This window comes from Aulonocara stuartgranti, assembly GCF_965226115.1.
Source record: "Aulonocara stuartgranti genome assembly, chromosome: 14".
Lineage (NCBI taxonomy): Eukaryota > Metazoa > Chordata > Actinopteri > Cichliformes > Cichlidae > Aulonocara > Aulonocara stuartgranti.
The window spans coordinates 7,700,136-7,724,799 of NC_138950.1; the positions used below are offsets into that span (position 1 = coordinate 7,700,136).

The following is a 24,664-nucleotide window of genomic DNA, read 5'->3' on the forward strand; positions in this document are numbered from 1 at the left end:
TAGACGGTTAGAAAGCACAGTTGTAGAGTATAAACAGTACAGTGAAACATAAAATGCTTGGTAGTATTTTTGCTTTTACTTTATTTGTTTTAAAGTTGCACATCTTTAAAGTTTAAGTTTTACAACTTTGTTAGTTCCCCTGAGTCGATGTTTTCATGCAGAAAAAGAACATATCCCGTGTCTAGCATTTAAAGGTAAAAGTAGCTGTTTATGAAAGTGGCACTAAGAGATGTCTCAAGGCAGCAATTACATTAGTCTACATACTTCAGCTGTACATCTGATTTAAGAGGTCTGATATGCAAATGTGACCAGCTGTAGGTTAGCAGTTACAGGTTTTGCAATTACCTCAGACATTTTCATTAGAACTGTGTTCACCGTGACGGAGGAATCTACAAACTTTATACTGCCACGTTTTTTAGACTGCAGAGAGTAAATGTTTGATACCAAAACTTTTATTTGAGATAGCTCACTGAAGTTTAAGGTACAGATCTCACATAAGTTTGCATGTCTACAATATGTGGTTATTGTGGTTACATATATACAGCTATACTGACAAGCATTCACCCTCACATTCACACCCCACTTCTCACGCTAGGTAGCTGGGATGGGCTACAAGCTACCATATCAGATAAGTGTTAGACGATGGATGGATGGATGGATGGACATGGCTATACTGTACCCATGCTTCTATGTTCTTGGATAGGCTTGCAATATATTTCTAAAATTATGTAGAGTTTCAGTGAATGTGAATGCGAATCTCACAGCTGACACTCAAAGCACAACTCAATTTTATGATGGAAAGAGTTGCACTTAAAGAAATGGGTCATCTCTCGTTAGACTACATACCTTTAAGGAATATTGTGTCATCCTAATCATTTTACAAGAATAAAGGTAACATTAATAAATGTATGTCACCTGTGAAACATGTTTCTTTTCTTTTTTTTCCAAAGCTCAGATGCTTACAAATGCATTAGATCATGCATCTTCTTCGCAGTTAGTCAATTATTGCCAATCTATTTCACTGGCATCGGAAATTTTAACCAAGGTTAACCTTTTGTTTAACCAGGAAGTGAGTTCTTGAGATAAATAAGCTGTTTTGCAAGCCTGTCCTGGGTTGATAATGGCAACATTAAGCTAGTTTTTTTGTTTTTTTTGTTTGGCTTGTTTTTGGGGTGGTTTCACTAATCTGAGCTCCCAGGGAAAAACCTCCACAAGGGCTAAGGGCTTCTTGCTGTGAGTCATTAGCAAAGCAATAATTGATAAATCATTATTCCATGTGCTCTTTGGATGTTGCATTGATGCAACATCCAAAGAGCATTTTCTATACGTAAACATAATTATCATCTAATAAAGAGCAGCAGGCCTTTCATTAGTGAGGTTGCCAGGCAGGCCCTGAGTCAGAAGGAGACTGTTTAAGAGCTTTGTATTTGAATAGTGATCGTGGAGATTTCGTCTGCTTTCACACCACATCAAAATTCTTACAAAGTTAATTTTCACTGTCTGGGCCCAGAATATGCTCATAGAAGTGATTCTTAATCTGGCGAGATTAGCTGCCTGGATAAATAAAACAAATAAGCTGCTGATTCTTTTCACATTTCTAAGTACTTTGTTAGATTTGGGGGAAAATGTGTTAAGAAACCCACATGCTGAAGAGGGATGCTCATCTGGGGGCTGACAAAGAGGGTATAATTTATCTGTGCATTTATTAGGATTCAACACAAATACTAGGAAGCTGACACTAGTGCTACTGTAGACATAAAATTAAAAATTGACAGGACATATTAAACGTGCTTTACATATTAAAGCACGTTTGCATGTGCATTAATATGTAAATATTATGTAGTCGTGTCATTTCAAAATGGTGAAAAAAACAAAAACAAGTCAAAATGACAAGCAGAGACAAGCTGAACTGGATAAGAGAATTTAAATGACGGCACAGCTGAGAATCCAAAGTCATAGAAGTAAATTTAATAAATCAAAGCGGCTGTGGCTAGGCAAAGAAGCTATGGGATGCAGCACTTCATTCATCTTTGATAGATTTAATAAGTAAAAACATATTCATAGCACGCACACACACACACACACACACACTTCCCCCCCTACTTGCTTGAAAAGTATCCTCTTTGCATCATCTTGCCTCTCTTCACCTAGCAGTCTTCTGTCTCCTCAGATCTCTGGAATATGCAAGAAACAGGGTTCTGATCTCTGCACTTTGAGCTGATTGTAATGTGATGCAGGAAGAAACGCTTTTTCTTATGGTTTTCTTTCTTTCTTGTTTTTTACCTGTGTGCATTCTAAATCTCTTGGGACACAGGTGCAATGTAACTAATGCCTTAGATAAACTTTGTATTTTTTAAATCCCCGTGGTGTGCAAAAGTGACTTTTTGATATCATTTTCCAAGAAGATTATTCAAGGATTTTGTTTACTTTGAACTGAATGCTGCCTTATTTTTTTCTCCATTGCTCCTATATATGAAATGGAAACTTTAAATGACTCACATGACTTGGGGCATAAAACTGTGAATGATGCTCCTCAGTAAGCTACAACAAGTACTTTGCTCATTTTTATAGAGCCAAACTGGTTATACCAAGTTCACTGATTGATATATACGTCCTAGTTTCCACTACAATAGCGTCTTGATTTGATTTGAATGACCATTCAAATGCTTTCGGAAAGCTTTGATGAGTCCAAGAATGTCATATTTGTCTTTTAATCACTCTTTTTTTGTAGCAGATCAAATAAAAAACAAACTGCCCTCAAACTGTTAGCATACATCATTTTTGTACAGAGAAGGTCAAACATCCATAGATGACCACAAAACAAAAAATGAATGCTGTAGCACCCAGAATGTAAACACCTTTCAAGTCAAGTATAAAAGCTGATGAAAAAAGGTTAATGACACCACAGAGCTTATAGAGCTATTAAATTACTTGTTTTGCTATAAACAACATATTGGTGGCAACAAGCCAGTTATGTAGGAATAAAAGAAAAAGGGTTTAATATCAAACCCTTTAGATTATCTAAACTTGCAGTCAGTTTAGGTCCCAGCTAAAAATTAATAATGAATTCATTTTTATTTGAAATGATTAAATGAATATAAAATAAAGTCGAGTTTCTACCATGTTTTTATGCTGATATCACAGCTATATAATTTTCTTGTTAGTCTCGATATGACAACTCCACAGTATTTTTTTTTAAACAGCTGGAGTGTTTTGTAAGGCTATACTCAAAAGACTGAAATAACCCATTTACATAAGCAGTCAGACCCTTCACTTCATACTTGGTTGATTCACCTTTGGCAGCAATCGCAAACTCTAGTCTTCCTTGGAATGAGCCACAAGCTTGGAACAGCTTTCTTCTGGTTTCTCCTATTCTTGGCAGAATTCTTTTAGCTTACCTAGTTTGATGGAAAGTGTTGGTGGATAACAACCTTGAGGCCTCTCCAGAGATTCTCCTGACTCTGGCTGAGATACTCCAGGACTTTTACAGAGTTTTCGAAAAGCTGGTCCTGTGATTTCTTCCTGGTATGCTTATTGTGTCAAAATGTAAAACGTGTCTGACTTGCCAAACATTGGCACCGTTTTGATACTGCCTCTAAGACTATGCTTGACTATGGGGACGACTGCGAATTGCGGCCAGATTGTGAAATTATATTTTCAGCATATACGCGCTTTTCTTTTCATGGTCTGAGAGTTTGTCATGTGCCTTTTGGCAAACTTCCAGCACGCTGTCATGTGCCTTTTTGTGATGAATGGCTTCCGCCTGGCCATTATACCAGAAGGCCTGATTGATGGAGTGCTGCTCTAATGGTTGTCCTTCTGTAAGTTTCTCCCATTTTCCCAAAGGAAATTTTGATCTCATTTATAGCGACCATTCGGTTAATCTAGTCTGACCAAGGCCCTTTTTCCTCAGTTACTCAGTCTGGCTGCTGATCAGATCTAGTAAGTCCTTAGGTGCTTTCAAACTTCTAACATTTAAAAATAATGCGCCATGTTGTTCTTTGTAGCATTTATAGTCCTCTTGAATTTTCCCTATAGCCTTTTATGGATGTTCAGGGAGATTATATCCCTCTGTCTCATTGTTTGGCTTCCCCAGCTGTGAGACCTTAAATAAACAGTTACATGACTTTCCATTTAATTAAATTAGGTAAAAGTTGACCACAGTGAAAATCACCGATAGAAGCAGAATAAACCAGAGCCTAACTGCAATTCTAATAAAGTCTATTGCAGTCGAAGTCTAAATAGCAGACAGGTATCTCACACTGAACTACAAAGATGCAACAAAAAGTACTTCACAGCTTTTAATTCACAGTCAACTTTTCACTGTTACTGTGTGGCAATGCACAAAAAGGAAACTCCCTGAATCTCTTCCAGATCCACTGTCACAGTTTATGCATCTGACTGAGACAAACCAGGAGAAAAGTACAGATAACCAGAAAGTTTCATCTCAGTCTTTACAGCAGTTGGTCTTCAGAACTTAATTAGCACATCTCAAGCCAACACATGTTCACCAAATGTATGAAACATTTCCTAACAAGGAGACTATCCTATGCTCAAACCATGAAATATTGTGAGATATATCAGCTGAGACTTGACTCTCTGCTATTGTTAAACCACAATCACTGCCAGATGGTGTTTCTATTTTGCAGGTTTGTTTCCCCTAATAGATTACAGCAGACAGATGTGCTTGCAGCCACACATTAGTAAAAAGAATAGAAAAAAACTTGTCATGCTCAGACAGAGCAGTTGAAAACTTTCAGAAGCTGGCTGTGGGGGAAAAAAAGGAAGAACCCCTCCATCTAGTACCGTTTCACATCTGGACTGAATCTGTAAGAAAAGCACAGACTGATGAGAGTGACTAAAAATGTAGATATTTCAGACTGGATATAGAGGAAATATGCATGTCTCAAATCAAGGTCCCTGTCATTTCTGGAGTATTACCTAGCGTGCTTTAAATCTAAGTTGCCTCTGGTGCTTGGACAAAACTCTTACCAGTAGCACAATTTCTGCAGGGTTTGCCAAGCATGAAGCTTTATATTGTCTGTTGGCTCAGCAGGCAGCCAGGCCTAAAATCTTTTTGCTTTGTGGCTTGTGATTGGCTTGTCAACTACCCAAGTGTGTTATTCCTCTTAAAAACTTCCCAAATTCTATCCTGGTAAAAAGATTTTTGCTATTATTCCCCAGTTGATTCCCCTGAATTCCCCTCCAACCATCAGAGAAATAGTGAAAATGGTTAAAGTTCTGCATGGTTTGAGAAGGTTCAGCATTGTTGAGCATGGATGGCATTAAGGAGAAGAAGGGCAGTGCCCTGATGTTGGGGCTCTTGGAGTGATATCCATGTCCCCTGGGATAAGGCTGCGCTGAAAAACACATTGAGTTTTCATGGTGTTGTTGCTTCTTTTTTTATATTTTGGTTACCTTAAGAGCAGCATAATATATTTGGGGGTTGGGAACAACTGAATTGCAGTTACTTTAAAGAACAGGCATGCATAAACACATCAGTAGATAAATAGCCCAAATATTTTAGTCACCTTTTGCACAAATGTTCGCTTTGATTGCAGTTTGCCTTTATATTCGAAATGAAAACAGTAACTCAAGCAGCGCAGTAGCTCAGTGTCTGCTGTCACTGCTGTGTGGAGTTTCCATGTGCTTAAGTAGTTTTCCTTTGGAAGCCTGCGTTTCTTCCACTATCAAGAACTTCCAAGGTTTATTGTTCTGTCATTGTGCCCTTTATGAAGACACTAATCTGGAGATGGAAGAATAGCAGCCAACAGACATTCACAGAAGAAGACGGGTATGTTGTGGGCAGCATAATTGCCCAACTTCCCACTGCAAGACTGGAGCTGGAGTCTATTCTTAAATTTTCCAGACTGCAACTACTCCTCCACAGTTATTTAAAGGAGTATCAAGAGCATTAAAATGCAATGTATACAATGTCAATATATATATATTTGTGTGTGTGTGTGAGAGAGAGAGGGAAATACACTTCTCAAATTCATTTCCCCCTTTATTAAAGAAAAGCATTCCCTAATAGTCCCTCAGCTGCATGTGATGCATTTATTCCCCATATTGAATTTCCTTTGGTTTACAAGTCATTCACAGACATGCAATTATACATATTTTGTGTCTTTGCCTGACATTAAATGCAAAAAGTGTGTCTGTGGTGAGCAATATGCTGCTGCTGTTTTCCCAGGATTTAACAGTACAGTAATTCTGCTATGTGGGTAGCTTGTGTGCTGGCCTGTGAACTGAGGAATGTCCCGTTGACCCTGAAACAACACAGTGAAATAAAGGCAGTCATTGTTCTGAGGCACATTCATGGTGGCTTGTTTAATGAAAGTCTGAAAAGTATTTGGAGTGAACATCATCAAACCGTTGTGCTACACGCCCCAAAGCTAAAGTAAACCTCAGTTAGTATGAGCAAAAATTTCTCTGGTTATCACCCACTCTGGTTAATACATGCCGGCATGCTATGGCTATGTTATTTGTTTAAGAAATCCTCCACATGCAGTGTTTGACTGAAATTCTTTATTGCAATAGATAAATGTCATTTTAATTTTAGATGTTTTCCTTAAATCTACTGAGGTTTATATCAAGACTTTGTAATAATAATGGATTGCATTTTATATAGCGATTTTCGGGGCCCTCAAAGCGCTGTACAATTCCACTATTCATTCACTCACTGGTGGAGGCAAGCTACAGTTGTAGCCACAGCTGCCCTGGGGCAGACTGACAGAAGCGAGACTGCCATATCGCCCCTCTGGCCATCACCAGCAGGCGGTAGGTGAAGTGTCTTGCCCAAGGACACAACGACCAAGACTGTCCAAGCCGGGGCTCGAACCGGCAACCTTCCGGTTACAAGACGAACTGCCAACTCTTTAAGCCACGATCGCCCTACGAGTAGCCCAAATCCCCACTTTGGGATACTTTTAGGATATTTTCTTGGAAAAGAAAATATGTTCAAAGTAAAGAATCTGTCCTATTTCATGATTCATTTTCCTTCTTGTGACAGTTACTTTTTACTTCCAAATAATGTGCTAAGTAATGATAATGCTTTAACAGCATAGCCCCCCCCCCCTCCCAAAACCAATTTTCTCATCAAAGCAGGCCATGTTGATTGGTACTGGTGCATGGAAGTTGTGACTTCCGATCATGCAGTGAGTGATAGAAACCAGAGAAATAACCTGAAAGAGTTGAAGATTGTCACTGTTTTGAAACCAGTTCATAACACACTAGTGTGATTTCTTTCCTCTTCATTGCTCTTGTTATCTTTATGCTTTCTGCTTGTTACTGTATGTTACACTTGAGTAAAACAAGGTCACTGATTCATCTGATGGAAAGCATTTTCTCAGTGTCTGGAGACAGCTGCTTCTCCAAAAGTGTGGAAACTGAGGCAACCACCAGAAGAGCTGTTTACTGATATGATGTATTTTTCTGTTGCTGTTGTCTTTTAAGGAGACATTGAGCCTTAAATGCTTAAATGCTTCACCGTGGAAAGGAGTTTTGAGAGTGCAACATGCATGCAAGAGTTAATGCAGAATATGTTTAAAAGCTAAATGTCTGCATGTTATTTCATTAGAAGAGTGATTTCACTGGTAAAGTATGTAATAGACACGCCAGTCCAACGTGTCAGTTTGCCTCTCCAAAGCGTGAAATGGACACACATGCAGCACCAGCAGGGCGAGATAAGATATTAAAAGCCAAGAAGTCAGTAGTGAGCAAAAAAGTGGGAAGTACATTTCAGGCTCCTTAGTCGCCAGAAACGATTAAGCTAGGCAGCTAATATGTTTTTACATGAAAATATGTTAATAAGGTCTGTTTAAACACTTTCCTGTTGGCATGAAATAAAATATCTCCCTCTGCAGATTACTGCAACTTCTGCATGCGTGTACATTTCACACTTTGGAGAGACAAAGCGTGAAATGGCAAAGTGTGAAATGCACACGTGTCTGTTAAATGTTTTGCCGTGATACTGAGGCTACGTCCACACGTACACGGGTATTTTTGAAAACGGAGATTTTCCGTTTTCGTTTTAAAAAATAATCCCGTCCACACGTAAACGCAGAAATGAAGAAAAGCGCTGCTAGGAACATGCCAAAGCAACAGGTGGCGATATATTCCTAACCGTGTAGAAATGTTGGCCAATCAGAAGTCTAGAAGCCTCGGTGGGAAAAAGTAAACAAAGCTGGGGCATAGAAGCAGAACCGAGTCATATGTGTGGAGGGACAGTAACTGTGTGTGTATATGTAAGCATTTAAACACTGCAGAGAGTACAAGTAACAGTACTGTAGAAATTAATTTCACCAAAACAATAACGTGGCGCACAGTGTGACGTCAAAAAAGGCGCACACCTTTGACGCTGCGCTTTCTCCGTTTTTCTCGTCCACACGTATATGCAAAAATGGAGTTTTTGAAAATATCCACCCTGGCAGGCGTTTTTAGAAATCTCAGTTTTCAGTGACTGAAAACGCCGTTTACGTGTGGACGAAAGGTGCAAACGCATAGAAAAATCTGCGTTTTCAAAAATACCTGGGTACGTGATGAACGTAGCCTAAAATTCATCGTCATCGTTTTAGAAAGTCTCCGTTTTGAAATGTCTGCGTTTTCAAAAGAGCGTTTTCAAACCGCTGCGTTTTTCCTTGAGGAAAACGCCGTCTCAGTGTGGACGGAAGGCCAAAACGGAGAGAAAACGATGCGCTTTCAAACGAAAACGCATTAGTGTGGACGTAGTCTGAGGCTACATCCTGGGTATTTTTGAAAACGCAGATTTTTCTATGTGTTTGCACCTTTCGTCCACACGTAAACTGCGTTTTTGGTCACTGAAAACACAGATTTTTAAAAACTCCTGCCAGGGTGCCCATATGGAAAAGATATATATAAATCTTATAAAGTTTGTATCTGTCTTGTGTGAAACTTGTATGAAAAGCATATAAGTGTGAAAACACATATAAGATCCCTTGAAAAATTATATAATGAAACTTGTATGTTTTGGATACTTACTAAAACAATGTATGAAAGTAATGCGAAAGTGGCCACTTTCATGAGTAAATCATGTAAGCCTTATATGATTTACTCATGAAAGTGGCCACTTTCATGAGTAATCACATATAAGTTTTTTACTATTTCTTTTCCGTATGGGTGGATATTTTTTGAAAACTCAGTTTTTGCATTTACGTGTGGACGCAGCATCAAAGGTGTGCACATTTTTTGACGTCACACTGTGTGTCAGGTTATTGTTTCGGTGAATTGAATTTCTACAATGGCGGACGAAGACAAAATACTGTTACTGTTAATTTTACTTTCTGCAGTGTTTAAATGCTTACATATACACACACAGTTACTGTCCCTCCACACATAGGACTCAGTTCTGCTTCTATGCGCCATCTTTTTTTACTCTTTCCCACGCAGGCTGACTTCTGATTGGCCAACATTTCTACACAGATAGGAATATAGCGCCACCTGCTGCTTTGGCATGTTCCTAGCAGCGTTTTCCTTCGTTTTTGGCTTTTACGTGTGGACGGGATTTTTAAAAAAACGAAAACGGAAAATCTCCGTTTTCAAAAATACCCATGTACGTGTGGGAGTAGCCTGAGATGCTCACTCACTCATTGCCAGGTGTACTAACTTTTACGGTCTTTTAAGATTTAGTATGCTAGTTAGGCTTCGACACACGGTTATTATGACGAATAAATATTACTGCTTTTTAATTACCAAGTAGCAATTTCTAAATTAATTTACAATAATGTATAAATAACCTTGTAAGATTTGCCAAAGTGTTATAGATTTTATTATTGTTTTGAGTTCCAGGTATTGCTCATATTTTAAGGTACTGGTAAGGCCCAAATGTTACTCAGGAAAACTAGGTAAGAATATCTGTTTATCACCACTTTATAAAAATCTAAAAACCTTTTCCATTTTGTGGCTCTTTTAATATTGCAGCTCTTTACCTGCAGACTGTTTGATACATAGGGATAAATGTGTGCAGACAGCAATCACAGCAGCCTCAAACTCTGGTAGCAAGAAAGGTCAAGCAGTCTCTAACTGTGCTTAAAACAAACAACAGAAAATCCTCATGGGACCCACAAACCAGCTACTATCTCCATTTCAGCAGTTTCTTTATATCCTTGCTTAACAGCTTACTCGCCAATCACATTTGTGTAGGGCAAACGTGTCACATCTATTCTCACACTGTTGTGTTACTTTGTCTGCAGTAGGTTTGCTTTTATTTCATAGCTCATAAAAGTTAGGGAAGAATAGCTTTGCAGCTTGCTGCAGGTGCCACTGCTGCACTAGATAAAGATTTAGCTCAACGAGATTGTTACCCCCCTGACACACACGCACACCTTCTCTGCAAAACAATCTGCAGAGAGAATGACAGACACGCATATCTATTGCAGTCCCTCTTCTAATAAAGGTTGTATCCCATTGTCAGCATGAAATAGAAAGTTTTATTTTGTCATGATGATACGGACGATAATGTTTATTATGCATTTAACGCACTGTATTAATTAGGTTTTGGGGGCTTTGCTTCCGCATCTTTAATAAGTTTGACTAATTCCTTTTTGGTTGCTGCTGCTATCACTGTGGTTATTGGTGTGGTGTTATTGTTGCTGATATTTTTATTTGATGCCGCCGGGTGTTACTAGGTGTAATACAATTCAGGACAAAGAAGTACAGACGTCTAGCACGCAGTCTTTTTTCATGTAAGGCACACCCACTCATGTTATTGCATTTAAAGGCTGCGCCAGCAGTGCTTGTTAACATTCCTCAGATAGTCATCAGCAGTATTTCTCTACTGGTTTTTACGCTTAATAAATTTGCACAATTATACATTCAAATTAGCTTCATTTCAGCCCCAAAGGCTTTAGATGACCATTTATAACTGACAGCTAAACAAAGGTGGGAACCTAAATGGGAAAATTAAATCACCTCCAAGAACGAAAGCCACTGTAAGCATGCTTAGTTAAGCCAATAACTTAATATTTATCACCAGGAGACTTATTCGTGCTGCAAAGGAAGAAGGACTGCTATTCTAGCAGATAACTAGAATCTGCTAGAATATATAGTATCTATTTGTTATATTATAACAAATAGATACTGACCAAAATCTGCTGATTGATATGATTCTTTCTTATAATATATAATAAACAAATCAAACAGATTAAAATTAGGAAGTTTTTTGTATTTTTCTCGTTAGATGTTAACCATTCTGGAAAATTGTGACCTGTTTCTGTCACAGGATTTTACTAAATTGTCACAGTTGACAGATTTTCACTTGCAAGCACCCACCGATAAAACACCTTCTTGTCAGGGCCCAGTTGGCTTTTTACAGAACTGTTTTTTCCGCCTGGAGCCACATTTTCTTGGAAAGTGTGCGTGAGGGTGAAACTGCTACAACAACAACAAACAGAAATATGCTTTTTCATTTGAAAGATAGTGCAGCACGTTGGCCGAGCGGGCTTTTATGACGCCTCTTCAGCCAGAGAAAAATGGCAAGCCCGGTGTGTATGCATGTGGGTGAGTTTGTGTGTATTCAAAAACCAAGCGATTCAGTTGATTTGCAATGAAGAAGCACGGCTTTAGGTGTATTAAGTTGGAGTTTCATTGTGAGGACGCTGTCAAAACGGAACGGGCAAAAAGCCTATAAAAGTTATTTACTGCCCTGTTATAGACTTACATACTGAAACCGGTGAGACGGCACAATATACAGTTTAATGCTAGAGTGATTATAAACTGCAAGTGAAATGCACCAACACAACCAAGGAACCACGGCCACGAGATATGCACTTTAAGCCATTCTAGACGATCTGAAACATAATAAATAATATAAATATTTGCATAGAATATGAAATGGTTTTACCCAAAATGTGTTTTAGCAGCAGTTGTAAGTCATAGAGGTGAACATGAGAGGTGCTCTTCTAATAAAAGCTGGCCTAAGTAATGATTATTTACAGGCTTTCTCTGCAGTAAACATAGATTAAAGAGGAAACTTAAAAAAAGCCTGATATCCAGCAGAATATTTTTATTAAGGGAAAGATGAATGATACATGATGTTTCCAAAGGGTTTAAAGTTGATATTCACATTTAAATCGGTTCTAAAGATGTGTTTGAAAGGGGAAAATTTGAATTGGTACACTTCACAGTATTCAATTTGAGCTGGCCTTGGTGGCATTCTGGTCGGCCTCTGCAAATTAACCTCAGAGTAACACTTTTGATCTGCTTGATGTTTAGACTGGTAAAAGCAGGAGCATGGGAAATACAGCACATTGACATTCCTCTCCCTATCTGATAATGAAATTGCTTAGCGCTATTGCATCCTTTCAAGCATCACACTGTGCTCGCTCATATGGATTTAATCCTGTTGAGAGAGGCTGTTGCTGAGGGCATTCGGCACAATGCCAGTTTGAAAGTAATCCATTGAGTCTTAAATAAGATGGCCTCTTTCAAATTTAACTGTCTGAATCAGCTTATTGGAAGATAATAATCAAAAGTGATCGGAAATCTTGAACATTTTAAATGTATTTTCCATTGCTTTGAATGTAATATGCATTAACTGACACAAGAAGTAATCACGCTCCTATTATATCTAAATCCTGTCAGATTTCAGGTAGCAGTCGCCTTCAAGGACAATTAAACTCAACAGTCATCGACTCAGAAATCCAGAGAAGAACAAACTTGGTATTTTTATCTTGCTTTCAGTCGCTTTCAAATATTAGATCATAATCTCAAAAGCCTGGAGTGCTGTGTATTTAATTGTCCTGTCTATTTAGCTGAACATGAAAAAAGTGTCGTTCTTGCTGTTGAGACGGTAGATAACACAACGACTTCAATACGACTGGAGGATTCTAACAGCTAAGAGATTATTTTTTTATATAACAGATCTGATGACCATCAAATGTCCTCTGTGCTTCTGGTGGAGTATTACTTGTAACCAAAGAGACTTGATTTATCTTACAGAGCTCCATCATGCTTTTAAACCCCATCTGGTGATGAATCATTTTGCAGGTTGCGAGATGATATTTTATATGTAAAGCACTTCCTACTTCAAATTTCCATCAAGCACCTGATTTTAGATGAAGGTTAAAGACTAAATAATAGGTTAAAATGTTCAGTTTTGTTTTAATATAACCTGAAATTATTTCAAATTCCCCCAAATGTTATTTGAGTCAAAAAGAGTAGTTAAAAAAACACACAAGCTCAAGATTACTGAACAATAGATTCTCAAGGTGCCCTGTGGTATCTGGCATGAAAACCTTTGCAGCAGAGACCTTAAATCTGGGCAGATGCTAGCTTGAGCCACCACAATCAGACTTATTACAGTACATCCCCCAACTCCCTTACCAGTTCATGGTTTGTCTTTCCTCCTATTTTTAGTTGTCTTGACAAAATAATTTGGCTTACCTACTCATCCTCATCTGTTCCCTTCATGTTTAATATATGAGAGAGGGACAAGCTGTTATTCATTTATGTTTGAGTAATCACAACATTTTGCTGGAATGCTGTATGTTGTATGAGTAATTGATTATAGTATTAAACAGTAGAAGTTTCGAGATGTTGTGGTTTTGAAGTTACTGTACTTTGCAAAAGTCTTGAGCTACTCCTCATTTGTTTTATATGTTATTGGTTTCTGATTTTATGTTTTGAAGTCTGTTCTGTTTTTGTTCTGTTTTTTAGTGTTGTTACTATTAGGGCTGTTCAATATAACCATATATATCAGATGACGATATAAAAACGTCTATCGTTGCATTTTACGCTATCGTTTGTTTCGTGGTGTTGCAAAATGAACTGTTTATTGCAATATTTTTTCATTATTTTGATGGTCACTGTAGTGGCTATATTAATTTCTTAAAGTTCTCGCTCTCTCTTATATTTAATATAACCACACTACAGACAGATAAGCGCTTGTTTTTATGCGTTGTCGTTATTTCCACATAAACCTTTCACAATAAAGCTCAAGATCCTGTTGAGACTTTTCAAAATAAACTGAATCACGTGAAAGATCTAGGGTATTTACAGATGAGAAGCAAAAAAGAGCTGCCAGGTGCTAAAAAATAAACCTTAGACTCAAACAGAACAGGCTTTTCCCCGCAGCACGCCGTGTAATAAATACTCACAAAGAAAACGGCGGCTGTTACAACCTATGTCTAAAAATGTATAGTTTCATGCATCGGTTAAAACACTCGACTCCAGGTACACGACGCCCAGCTGGAAACACTTCACGCAAGACGAGCTGCCCGAGATTCACAGAATTTACAGAAAATGGTAAATTTTTGTGATTTATATCGTTATCGGACGATAGATGTCTTAATATCGGGATATGAGATTTTGGTCATATTGCACAGCCCTAGTTACTGTCACCATCTTTGTTATTTAAGCCAAAGGGGGCTGTATTTTAACAAGAGTGCTAAGTTATCAGCTAATGCTGGCAAGCTAGGTTAGAAAGCTACATCCATAAACATATACAAAGAGAGATTTCTGCTAATTACTTGTAACACAATAACACGATAATTTCATTCAATTATTTTCAAATTAAAACACAGTTTTCTTCTCTCGTTTCTTGACATTTACTACAGGGGCTAACTTAAAAAAAAAATCAGCTCTAAAGCTTAACATGGGTTTCATTTGAAGCCCTTTTGAACAGCTGCAAAATTTGTGACTGTAGTGTAATCATAGTGCATTATTACAACAAGTAAAAGTTACATATTTACTCTACAAGATTTTAACATCCACATCATAAAGGGAAAATGAAAACACTGCAGGCTAAAGAGATTGCATCTTCCTTTTCAAGTCACTCATTCTGGTTGGGTTTGGAGCTGACAGGGTTATTTTTAGACAGTGAAAATATGCTATGATTAATGGTTCAAAACAAAGACTCCATCTCGAGAAAGTCTGTGTTCAGAGGACTGTAGCTGGGAAGCTGATAGTCATTCTGAGCTGACACCACTAAATTAGTGCTGTTATCATAGATGTATCATAGAGCCCAGCCCTTAGTTTATCACTGGACAGAATAACACCTTAAATCAACCTTAGAGGCATGTCATTTATGGCAGTGCTTCCTGTGCTCCACCAGTGGTGGGTGAAAGCTCATACACAGAAAATTCAGAAGCACCTTAATGGCACCTTTTTGAACTGCTCACCTGCAGTTCAACATAGACAGTAATTGACACAGTGTATCTCAGCTTTTCAGTTTCTGTCTGGAATAAAAGCGGAGTGACTCCTCCAGAGACCTTTTTTCCGGTCACAGAAGAGGTCACCAGTATGTAGAGACATACTTCAAAAATTTAAATGCATTGCCAATTGAACTTGTAGAGCTGTGCTGCTGCACTGTGTTATAACTCACCAAGATTTGACAATACTGGTGCATCAAAGCTCATATAAAAAGGCTCCGTTTTTGTCTGCCTTGCAAGACTATTGTTGAGTGCTTTATCTCATAGATCTGCTGCACTCATTTCGGTTCCGTGCAGTCACACATTGTTCGTTGTCGCTGGCTTAAGAAATATTATTAAATGTGATTGCTCCATCTTCCACGTGTATTTTCAACTGTGTTCGACTTAAGCTGAATGATTCCATAATTTCCTGTGGGGCACATTTGTAGACCAAGCTTATTGTTAAAAAAGTGAATGCCTGCCAGATTACATTTTTGTGATATTTTCTTTCTAATAATTCTTTTTGAAATAGTCTGAAGACTCGGGTTCTATCTTTCAGTCAAACTGACGTCTGTCTGTATCACTGCTTTCTTATGATTTTCATTTCAGATTCAGAATGCAGATGATGTGTTGATTACTCCTTTGGAAAAATTTCGTAAGGAGCAAATCGGCGCTGCGAAGGTAAGAGACCACCTACATGTGCAATTAGTAGCTGAACAGCGCAGGATATTTCATGTATTCTGACATGCTCACCTCCTCTCCTAAGCCCCTTCATTTTCACTACAGTATGTAAATCATTAATTAAAAGTAAAATGTGACACTACCAAGAGAAGTGCCCTGCCCCTAATTAATGAGGCTAGTAGGGGGTATAAACAAATGTGTTGCTCTGCAATTGTGATCTTAAACGGTATTAACTCTTTTTAGTTTTCTATAGTAGTTAGTTTATATTCATTAAAACAAGACATATTGGACATTTACTATTTCTGTATCCAACTATGTTAATTAACACAAACTACATTTGACAGATTCCCCGTTTTGAAAACCACATTAATAATACAATACTTTATCCCATGCCATATTTCACTTCATTTTAATATAAAAATAAACTTTTTTGTGCTGTGAAAAGGGCACTGCACGATAAAATTCTAGCTGCAAACTTTCAGCATCTAATATATTTCACCTTCACCCATTTTATAATCAGATTACTTTAAACCTGATACGTATAATGCAGTCCTCACTAACCTATTGCATACAGGCTTTTGATATCAGTAGGGGTGTTGCTTGAAGGCATCCTGGTTCCACAGTGGACATGTTGTTGAGGCTGAAGCTGACTGCAAAGAACAGTGTGGGTTTGTTGCCACAAGCCATGCTTTCATTCCTGGCCAACGCAAAGGCATAAAATGAAAGTACAGCAGCTTGTTTGTGGTTATTCCCTTGGTGAGATCACACATGAACAAGCTTGTAGAATGCAAGCCTTTGCACTGCTCTCTCACACAGTTTGCAAGTTCATTCCTAACTTTATATTGAACTATGAATCATTTGCACATCTTTACACAACCCTGACCCCTGTGATGGTCAACCTAGCCTCAAAGTTAGACTCGCACATTTTGATTTATTTCACATGACTTGACAGCCACTGGTCTGTAAAAGCAGTCACCTTACTGTACGTCCAAAATAATGGAACAATCTCTCTTCACAGCGCTGAGGTGTGAACATAAATCATCTCCTTCTTCTGTCCAGGCCAAATAACCGATGTCACTTCATGTCTTAGGCATCACATGTATCTACCATAATGAAAAAGCACATTTTGCTTCCATTTCTTTCTCTCACTTCCCCATCACAGTGTTCAGTGCAATTGCATTGACTGACTATGTTTATAAAATAGTTCCTTAAAAGCCACAGCCCCTGTCACTCCCACTGCTGCTTATTTCCTCCGACCACTTTCTCCTAATGGCTCTCTCCTCCTACGGCCTATCCCCCGCTAAACATTAGCCCAACTAGAGTGAGATAAAAGGCTGACATCATGAGTGGCTGAGCAACTTTCCACTGTTCCGAGAATCTGGAGAGATCTGCAGGCTGTCTGACCCTTCCAGTTACTGCATTTCATGTCTGAGAACATAAGGTGGACAAATTGGGAGCTCTTGCCTTATATGGGTGTGCTTCGAGTAATCCCAAAGAGGTTATGTACCACTGTATCAGCTTCTTAGGCACAAGCACAACACTTCCATAGCAGCAACTCACTAGCAGATTGACTGCAGCACTATAGGACATATTAGGCACGGTCTGCTTAGCACAAGGCTGATCCAAATGTTTGGAATGAACCCCCTCAAACTTCAGTGCAGTCTACTGTAAATACACATGCTTCCAGAACTCAAACAATCACATATTTTCACCGGAGCACCATATGCACTGGCTGCCAGACTGTGATGTAGAACTGAAATTGTTGTTACACTTCTTCTTTTTACTCTCAGGTATATGTTTCTGTTGCTTTCCCAGGTAACACAAACAATACTTTCAGAACTGAAATAAGAATCGAGAATGATCCTAGTTTCTGTTTATTTATACTGCTACAGTGACCACAGTTTACTTAATGGAGAGTAAATATGATGAACAGTTTGCTTTGTTCACCATGTTTAGTGTTCAACTTCTAAAACATCTGTAATATTCATTTGTGTTTAATGAATATTCATTAATATTTTATGATTTATTTATTTTTTCAAAAGTGGGCCTGAAGTGTCACATAGAGCTGATGTTAAATTAGTACTAGAAAGCTTTGTGCACATTTAGGGGGGCAATGTGTGTGTATTTAGTGGTTGTCAGACCTTGAAATTTAAATAGGCCCCAGGGACACTTTGTCAAGGAAATACCAGGGGGTGTCTGACTGTGGGTGGCATTCTTCCTGTCTGAAGTTTTGACACTATTATATTTCCTTCAAAGATCGTCTTCAACATTAGGGGCACTGTGGGGGTCCCACACTTACTGAGTGTGAGGAATTAGTGCAAATAGACCCAATTGGGATACAGATGGCCACCAATGATTTGCAAGGTCCTACTGTACAAAGCGTGGTTAGACATCAGATGATTCTTAACTAGATTAGATATGACTTTTCCATCTATGCTGCATAATCCTAAAATATGCTGCTGAGTCAAGGGATCAATTAAAGTGGCCTGGGGATACACCTGCCAGCTGTGGCCAAAACCTTTGCAATCACACAGATAGGAACAGTATATTTTTATACCTTCATTAACCTTGGAATTTTTCAATCAGTCACTAGATGTAGGTAAGTGCCTCTTTGCGTGCACATGACTGAGAACTTTTACTTGTATCCAATATACTTTAAATTGTATTAAAATACTGGAAAACAGGGCTGGCCCACAGACAGTATAAAAGATGATTATAGCTACAGTGATGTCAACTGCTGATTTCTAAAGTCCTGTTTTTGAGCCTGAAGATAAGCGTTTTCATCGTTAGCATCTCGGTTTCAAAGAACAGGATGTAACAAAGAGGAATGGACTGACTGTAAAGCTGCTTGCTCATTGGCTAATGACTCGTCAATCATAAGTAGTTAGCTAATCAGCATACCATAGACAAGTCTAAACATAGTGTGGCCAAGATTTACAAAGAAGTTCTACTGAGAGCATAAACTCATCAGATCAGTCTTCAGATCCCTTCTAGTGTAATGCAGTGTAGGATGACTTTGTGTAACGCCATAGAGTAGCCAATTATGAAGTGTTTTTTACACTAAAAAATAAATGACATTTCATTTAGAGAGTTTCAAAAAAGTTCAACTTATCCATAATTATATTAGGGATTTTTGAGCTATTTAAAAGCGAGAAATAACTAGATCCTTCCGTTAGCCATTGCTAGCAACAAGCCAACAATTAGCTTTCCGTAAAAGCATGGGTTATGGCAGTGGGAAAAGATGGTGAATTCTCCTGTCAGCTCATAGTTTTGGTCCTGTCTGCCTGATTTAATCTGGCTTGCTCACCTGGCACTGGATCCCAGAATTGACAATGGAATGTTCCATGCAGTACAATCCACGGAGGTGGACTTAACATGTTTTTATATTACAGACTAGACACTGTCTGGCCTTACAAGAGCCAAAGAAGACAAACTGCCTTTACTACCCTGCTCTTTTAGCTCTCATCGCAGCCCTGAAAATGTGAAGTGAGCATACCTCCCCCACCAGCAGAACTTTTGAAACACTTCATTTTGAAAAGAAAAAAAACAAAAAACCCTGGGCAACATAGTTGTACACGTTTATGTGTCACTACTTCATTAACTATTCACAACAATCAATTAGTTGAAGCACAGACAAGCTGGTCGGGCGTCAGGAGCTGTCAAACACACAAATAGATTCACACTTTTACTGTGAAATAATTTGTTACGCAGCAGCTGTCTGATCAGACAAGTCTGAATATTTTTATGTTAAAAGTCTGATCCATTTATTAAAGTTAAAAATATTTGTTTCAGTTTCCCCCTTAAATTCAAAGTCAGTAACAGCAGTTGTGGTTATGTGGTTATATTATTGCACAGATGTTAACCATAAAAAGTGGGACCTCTCAGAATATTAGTACTTATAAAAACATGGGAGCAGGCAGTCTGATAATGAACTAGTTAGGGTGTTATTATTGTCTTGTTAAACTTCACAGAAGAGATGTTTCCTCTCAAACATATAGTGTTATCGTTCTATCTGATTTATTTCAAGGGCCAGTTAATCCAAATTACCAAAGCAGAGTTGACAAGCTTCAAATATCATCATCATATCATTTCCCTCCACAGCCCACAAGAATTGTTTTTAAGTATTCTTGTAAGCCATTGTTTACTGCTTAAGATTACACTGACCATGATAGAGAACAGACTATAGAAAAGAGTAGCAAACTAATATGAGATAAACTGGTGCCATGCGTTGGTTTTCCTTCTCTCCTTAATTTTTCTGAGCCACCAGGTGCCCTTGAACCAAAGTGTGATAAAATATTTTTTATCATTTTCCAAAATTCTCAGGATGTTGAAGATCCCCTCCAGACTCCTTTGTTGATATTCACTTTGAATATTAATTTATGTCTGATATACTTTTTTTTCAAATAAAAAAAAATATATAAGATATGCAGACTCAGGTTTCCACATAGTCCCCTGGCTCTGCAAGAGTTCCCAGATCTGAATATCAGATAAGCCTGCACTTTTGTTACAGCTTGCCTGGTAAGGAAGCACATTTTGTAGCGGTTTAACTAGCAAATTTAATAAAACGTATTAAACAAGATAACGTAATTTTAATAGATGACAAAAATATAAAAATGATTGAATGTGAAAGGCAGTAGAATCTTTTGTATTGGATGTATTTGAGCGTGGATATAGTTTGTCTGAGTTGCACAAAAACAACATGAAGGAGCTAAAAAGAAAGTGAGAGGGTAAATATAGGGCAGCCAGGCGAGCCGACTACCAGCACCGGTTTTATAGCCTGCCCACCTAGGTATCTAAAACACATGCCGAGGAAAGGAATGTTGAGAGTAAAAACTAGGGGTCATCACAGCCTCGCACTTGTCATACTAGGACTGGACTGCAAAAGAATTTTAATGGCAGAAAGTCCTGTTTACTGGCAGAGAATTTCAGCACATCTGAGTTTCCCATTGTCAATAGAAGATTTTAAAAAGGACTTTGGGTTTGACACAAAGTTAAACTCCAGATTCCAACCAAGTAGAGGTTGCTCTGTTCTGGGAAACTGCATAATTAAACACCCCGAACTTACTGATGAGTATACTTTTTAATATTTATTGAAAATGTATATTATGATAGGCCGGGTACATCAAAAGCAAGAAAACTTCAAATAACAGTGACTGCAACTGATTGTTAAAGTTATAGCCAATATATTAGTTGTTGACAGATTAATTAATTATGCTTTGACCTTTTCACTACATTGTGCTTATAGACTGTGGTTGTGTTTGTTCACTATACGAGAACGACACATCCCAGCTGTATTAACATAAAAATCCATTGTATAATCAATGAAGGAAGTGCTGTCCTAGATACTATGCATTTCATAAAAAGGTTAGCAGCCTGTCAGTTATTAGTGTCGTAGTGATTTATCAAAAAATGCACAAGGCGATAAGGTAAGAAGAACAAAACAAGCTTTGAAAACATTTCTCCTAAGAACTTGAGATGACAGCACCGCAGATGATGCAGAGACTCAAACTTTGTGGTGCAAAAACAACAAAACGCATGAATAATGCGATGCAGATTGAATACATTTCTTTTTGTTATTCTCGTATCTGTTCCATCACTTCCCACTGTGCCCTACCCAATAAAGCAGAAACACTATTAAAACAATCTTTCTGAAAGTAATTACTTTTTCTCCTGATCATCAGAATTTCACAAGGCAGTAGACCTTGAGAGGTCGGTCTTTACCTGTTTTAAGGCAGCAGCCGTTCGCTGTAAATATATAAGATATTGCCTTTCGCAAAAGAAGTATATTAAATCAGATTATGCGCAAACAGTGAAATCATCCCGAAAAAGAAGGATGCCTACAAGCATAAAGAAAAATTTAACATGAAAGATGGCGCTGAGTGCAGCTGCTGTGATAGCTTTGTCCCAGCTCATTGATAAGAAAGGCAGTAAGAGTTTGGTAATATTTTGCCCTGTTATCCTGAAATAGATCAAACCATCTGAGACGGTTGGCTTTGTGAAATCAACTATGTTCTTCAGTCTGAAATATTTGTAGGAGGTAACATTATATAAACTAGCAAGGCCAGGCCTGCAGTGCTTGTTTATTCTTCATTATATCATTTTATATAGTGTGACAGTAAACACAGCTGAAAGTGTTTGTTACATTAATAACTTCTTAAAATGCTAATTTGTCTAGTTTCTTCAGATTTCGATGAAACAACACCAAACAACAAACTATGGCAGAAAAAAACAGTTTGGCATCAGCAGAGAAGATTTTGCCGAAAAGAGACGTTTTTCTTCCCGTAACCCGCTTACTCAACTCTGCTGCTCAACCCACAAATGCAATTTCCTTACACATTTGGCAGCATTTAGGGGGGGGAAAAAAGCTTCCAACAGTACCCTGCGATAATACATGATTCCCAACATTTCTTTCAACCGTTGCATTGAATAGGGGTATTGGGCTGTGAGGGCTGTGAATTTCTTTTTTTTTTCTTTCTTTTTTTTGCCTGTCCCGTTTGGCTCTTTTGCCATCAGAATTGTTGTCTAAAGGCAAAGAAAGATGCCCAACGGATTTACTTTACCAAATTGACCATCCCAGCCTTGCCGTAATGGTCCATTTGAGTCACCTTTTATTGTTTATTTTATTTTCACTTACTGAATATGGGACAGACTTGACTGGGGGAAAGAAGGGGAGAAAGAAAGAGGGAAAGAGAAACAGCTGAGAAGAGGGACGGGGGAGAAGGGCAAAAACCAAAAACCAACAGAATGAGCAGAAAAAGAAAAAAAAGAAGAAAAAAAGAAAAAAAAAATGCATATATCAATCACCTGGGTCACCTGCTGAGAAAGAAAAAAGAAAACAAGCAGAAGAGAACAAGAGTAATAGAATAAACAACATCACAATGATATATGGGAATATGACAGTAAATACTAAATATTAAACATTATTGTGCAGCACATAAGATCAACAGAACACAGTGTGCTTTGAGGTAGGAGCCAAAAAGGGTGTAGTTTGTGGGTGTGATCACCCGTGTGTACACCTGTGAGCATGGATGCGTTTGTTTTTTGTTTTTTAAAAGGTTCCTTCATGTAATGATCTGCTAGGGAGTGTGGGGGGGCCACAGCCCCGTCCTCCAGGGCATGAAGCAGGTATGGAGGAGATCAAAACTCCAGACATCCAGAGGCCCCCAGAACACAAGAGACCAAGGAAGACCAACAGAGGGGCAGCCGCGCCACTGTCCCAGAAAGAGCTGAGGAGAGTCCCAGATGAGGGCTCACTCAGCAGCCGCGGAGCAGAAGCCAGGGGGAGTTGCAGTGACGCGCCCGTGAGCTCCGCCGGCAGCCAGCCGTGCCTGAGTGACCGAGCCCCAGGCCGGGAGGCCGGGGGCACCCCACCTCCGAAGTGGCCCGAGCAAGCCCCAGGCTCCAGGCCCCGATAAGCGGCCGCCAAGGAGTGAGCCGGTGTGTACCTGGACGCCCATCCCCGGACACAAAGAACCACCAACGCACCGATGTCTGAGGGAGTCCGCCACTGGCAGGGGAAGTGGTGGTGGGGGGAGATAGGCCTCCAAACCTTGGAGGGCCTAAGATGTCCCCAGAGAGGTGGCGCCTGACACCCAACCTGACATATAGACACAGAAATACAGGCACACACATATACACACATCCATTCCCACCCTCATGCTCTCATATGCACTTACTCCACACTCAACCAACGTGGAGACAGACATAAAGAGACGCTGTACACACGATCACACTCCCCAAGCGTACTCTAAGCCCCGGGTCTAGGTACCCTTGCCCCTGGAGGGGGGGAACTGCACCCAGACCCAGGTGGTGTTACCCTTTTCCCTGCGGTGGGGGGAGGCAGACCGCCCCGACTCCGCAGCAGCAGGGAGGCCCCACACTCCAGACCGCAGTCGGACGGCCAACTCCTCCTCCTAGCCCCCCCGCTCCAGCAGGTCGCAGAGAATGGGGGTGAGAGAAGACTCCAAACCTCCCTCCACCCGCTCATTGTAGTGTTGATGCATGTGTGTTCTAAGGTGCATTTAAAACCCAGGAGGGCATGGAGCTACCTGCCAGAGAGCAGCAGGTAAGCGCATGGTCCCTCCTGCTGGCCCTCAATGTCTACGTGTATTTAACATTGAGAGGTGGGCAACGATGCCAGGGGAGGGGCAAGTGACCCCTCCCTGGGGCCAGCTCCCCCGCTGACCCCCATACTCCGCGACCCACCAGGGAAAGGGGGCCCAGGCCAATCCTGGGCTGTGAATTTCTAATGGTACTGGTACCAACTGCTAAATTTCTGGAATCAACACAAAGCTGACTGGAATCAAATTTATAACATATCAATTTTAACTGTGATTTTTTTAAAATATTCATTACTTAGATGCAAAACCCTGCTAAAGATACTGAATAACTTGCTTGTTACCTTAAAAGTAATTTGCGTGGCCTGAGAGAACTTCTTAGTCACAGACTTAGTCATGAGCCAAGCTGACCTATGATATAATCCAAAACAAATAATCATCAAATCTGTCATCTTATTAGGAAGTTCCAAATGTCCAAATGATTCAAGTTGTTTTTCCCTATTTCTTATCTCTAGATTAGGTGGTAAGATGGTAAGAGGAAAGCTTCGCTTGACCTTGATGGGAGAGATGCCTAAGGGATCCTTACAATACAGACCTACTGCATATTCAAGGAAAGCTTGTCAAAAGATTTTCTTTTCCAGAGTATAATAAGAAAAAGCTTTTTGGAGATATAAAGATACCAGCGTTTTTCTTGCTGCATCTTTATTCAGCCTTTAAAAGTTGGTCTGTGATATACCAAGAAAATCCCACTGTGAAATGGAAAGGCATGCATACTATATT

The 24,664-nt window shown here is 39.2% G+C and overlaps 1 protein-coding gene across 6 annotated transcripts in view; it reads left to right on the plus strand.

Moving 5' to 3' along the window:
- The window catches only part of arhgap42b (Rho GTPase activating protein 42b), a 79,783-nt gene that overhangs the window by 28,715 nt on the left and 26,404 nt on the right, over positions 1-24,664 (plus strand). For 4 of the 6 annotated variants that reach the window (XM_082502508.1, XM_082502509.1, XM_082502510.1 and 1 more), the window contains exon 4: positions 15,756-15,827. In XM_082502508.1, the coding sequence (XP_082358634.1) occupies positions 15,756-15,827 (72 nt within the window). Of the gene's footprint in view, positions 1-15,755; positions 15,828-23,045; positions 23,778-23,813; positions 23,893-24,664 lie in introns of those variants that run through there. The other 2 variants (XM_082502513.1, XM_082502512.1) reach the window with 2 other exon arrangements.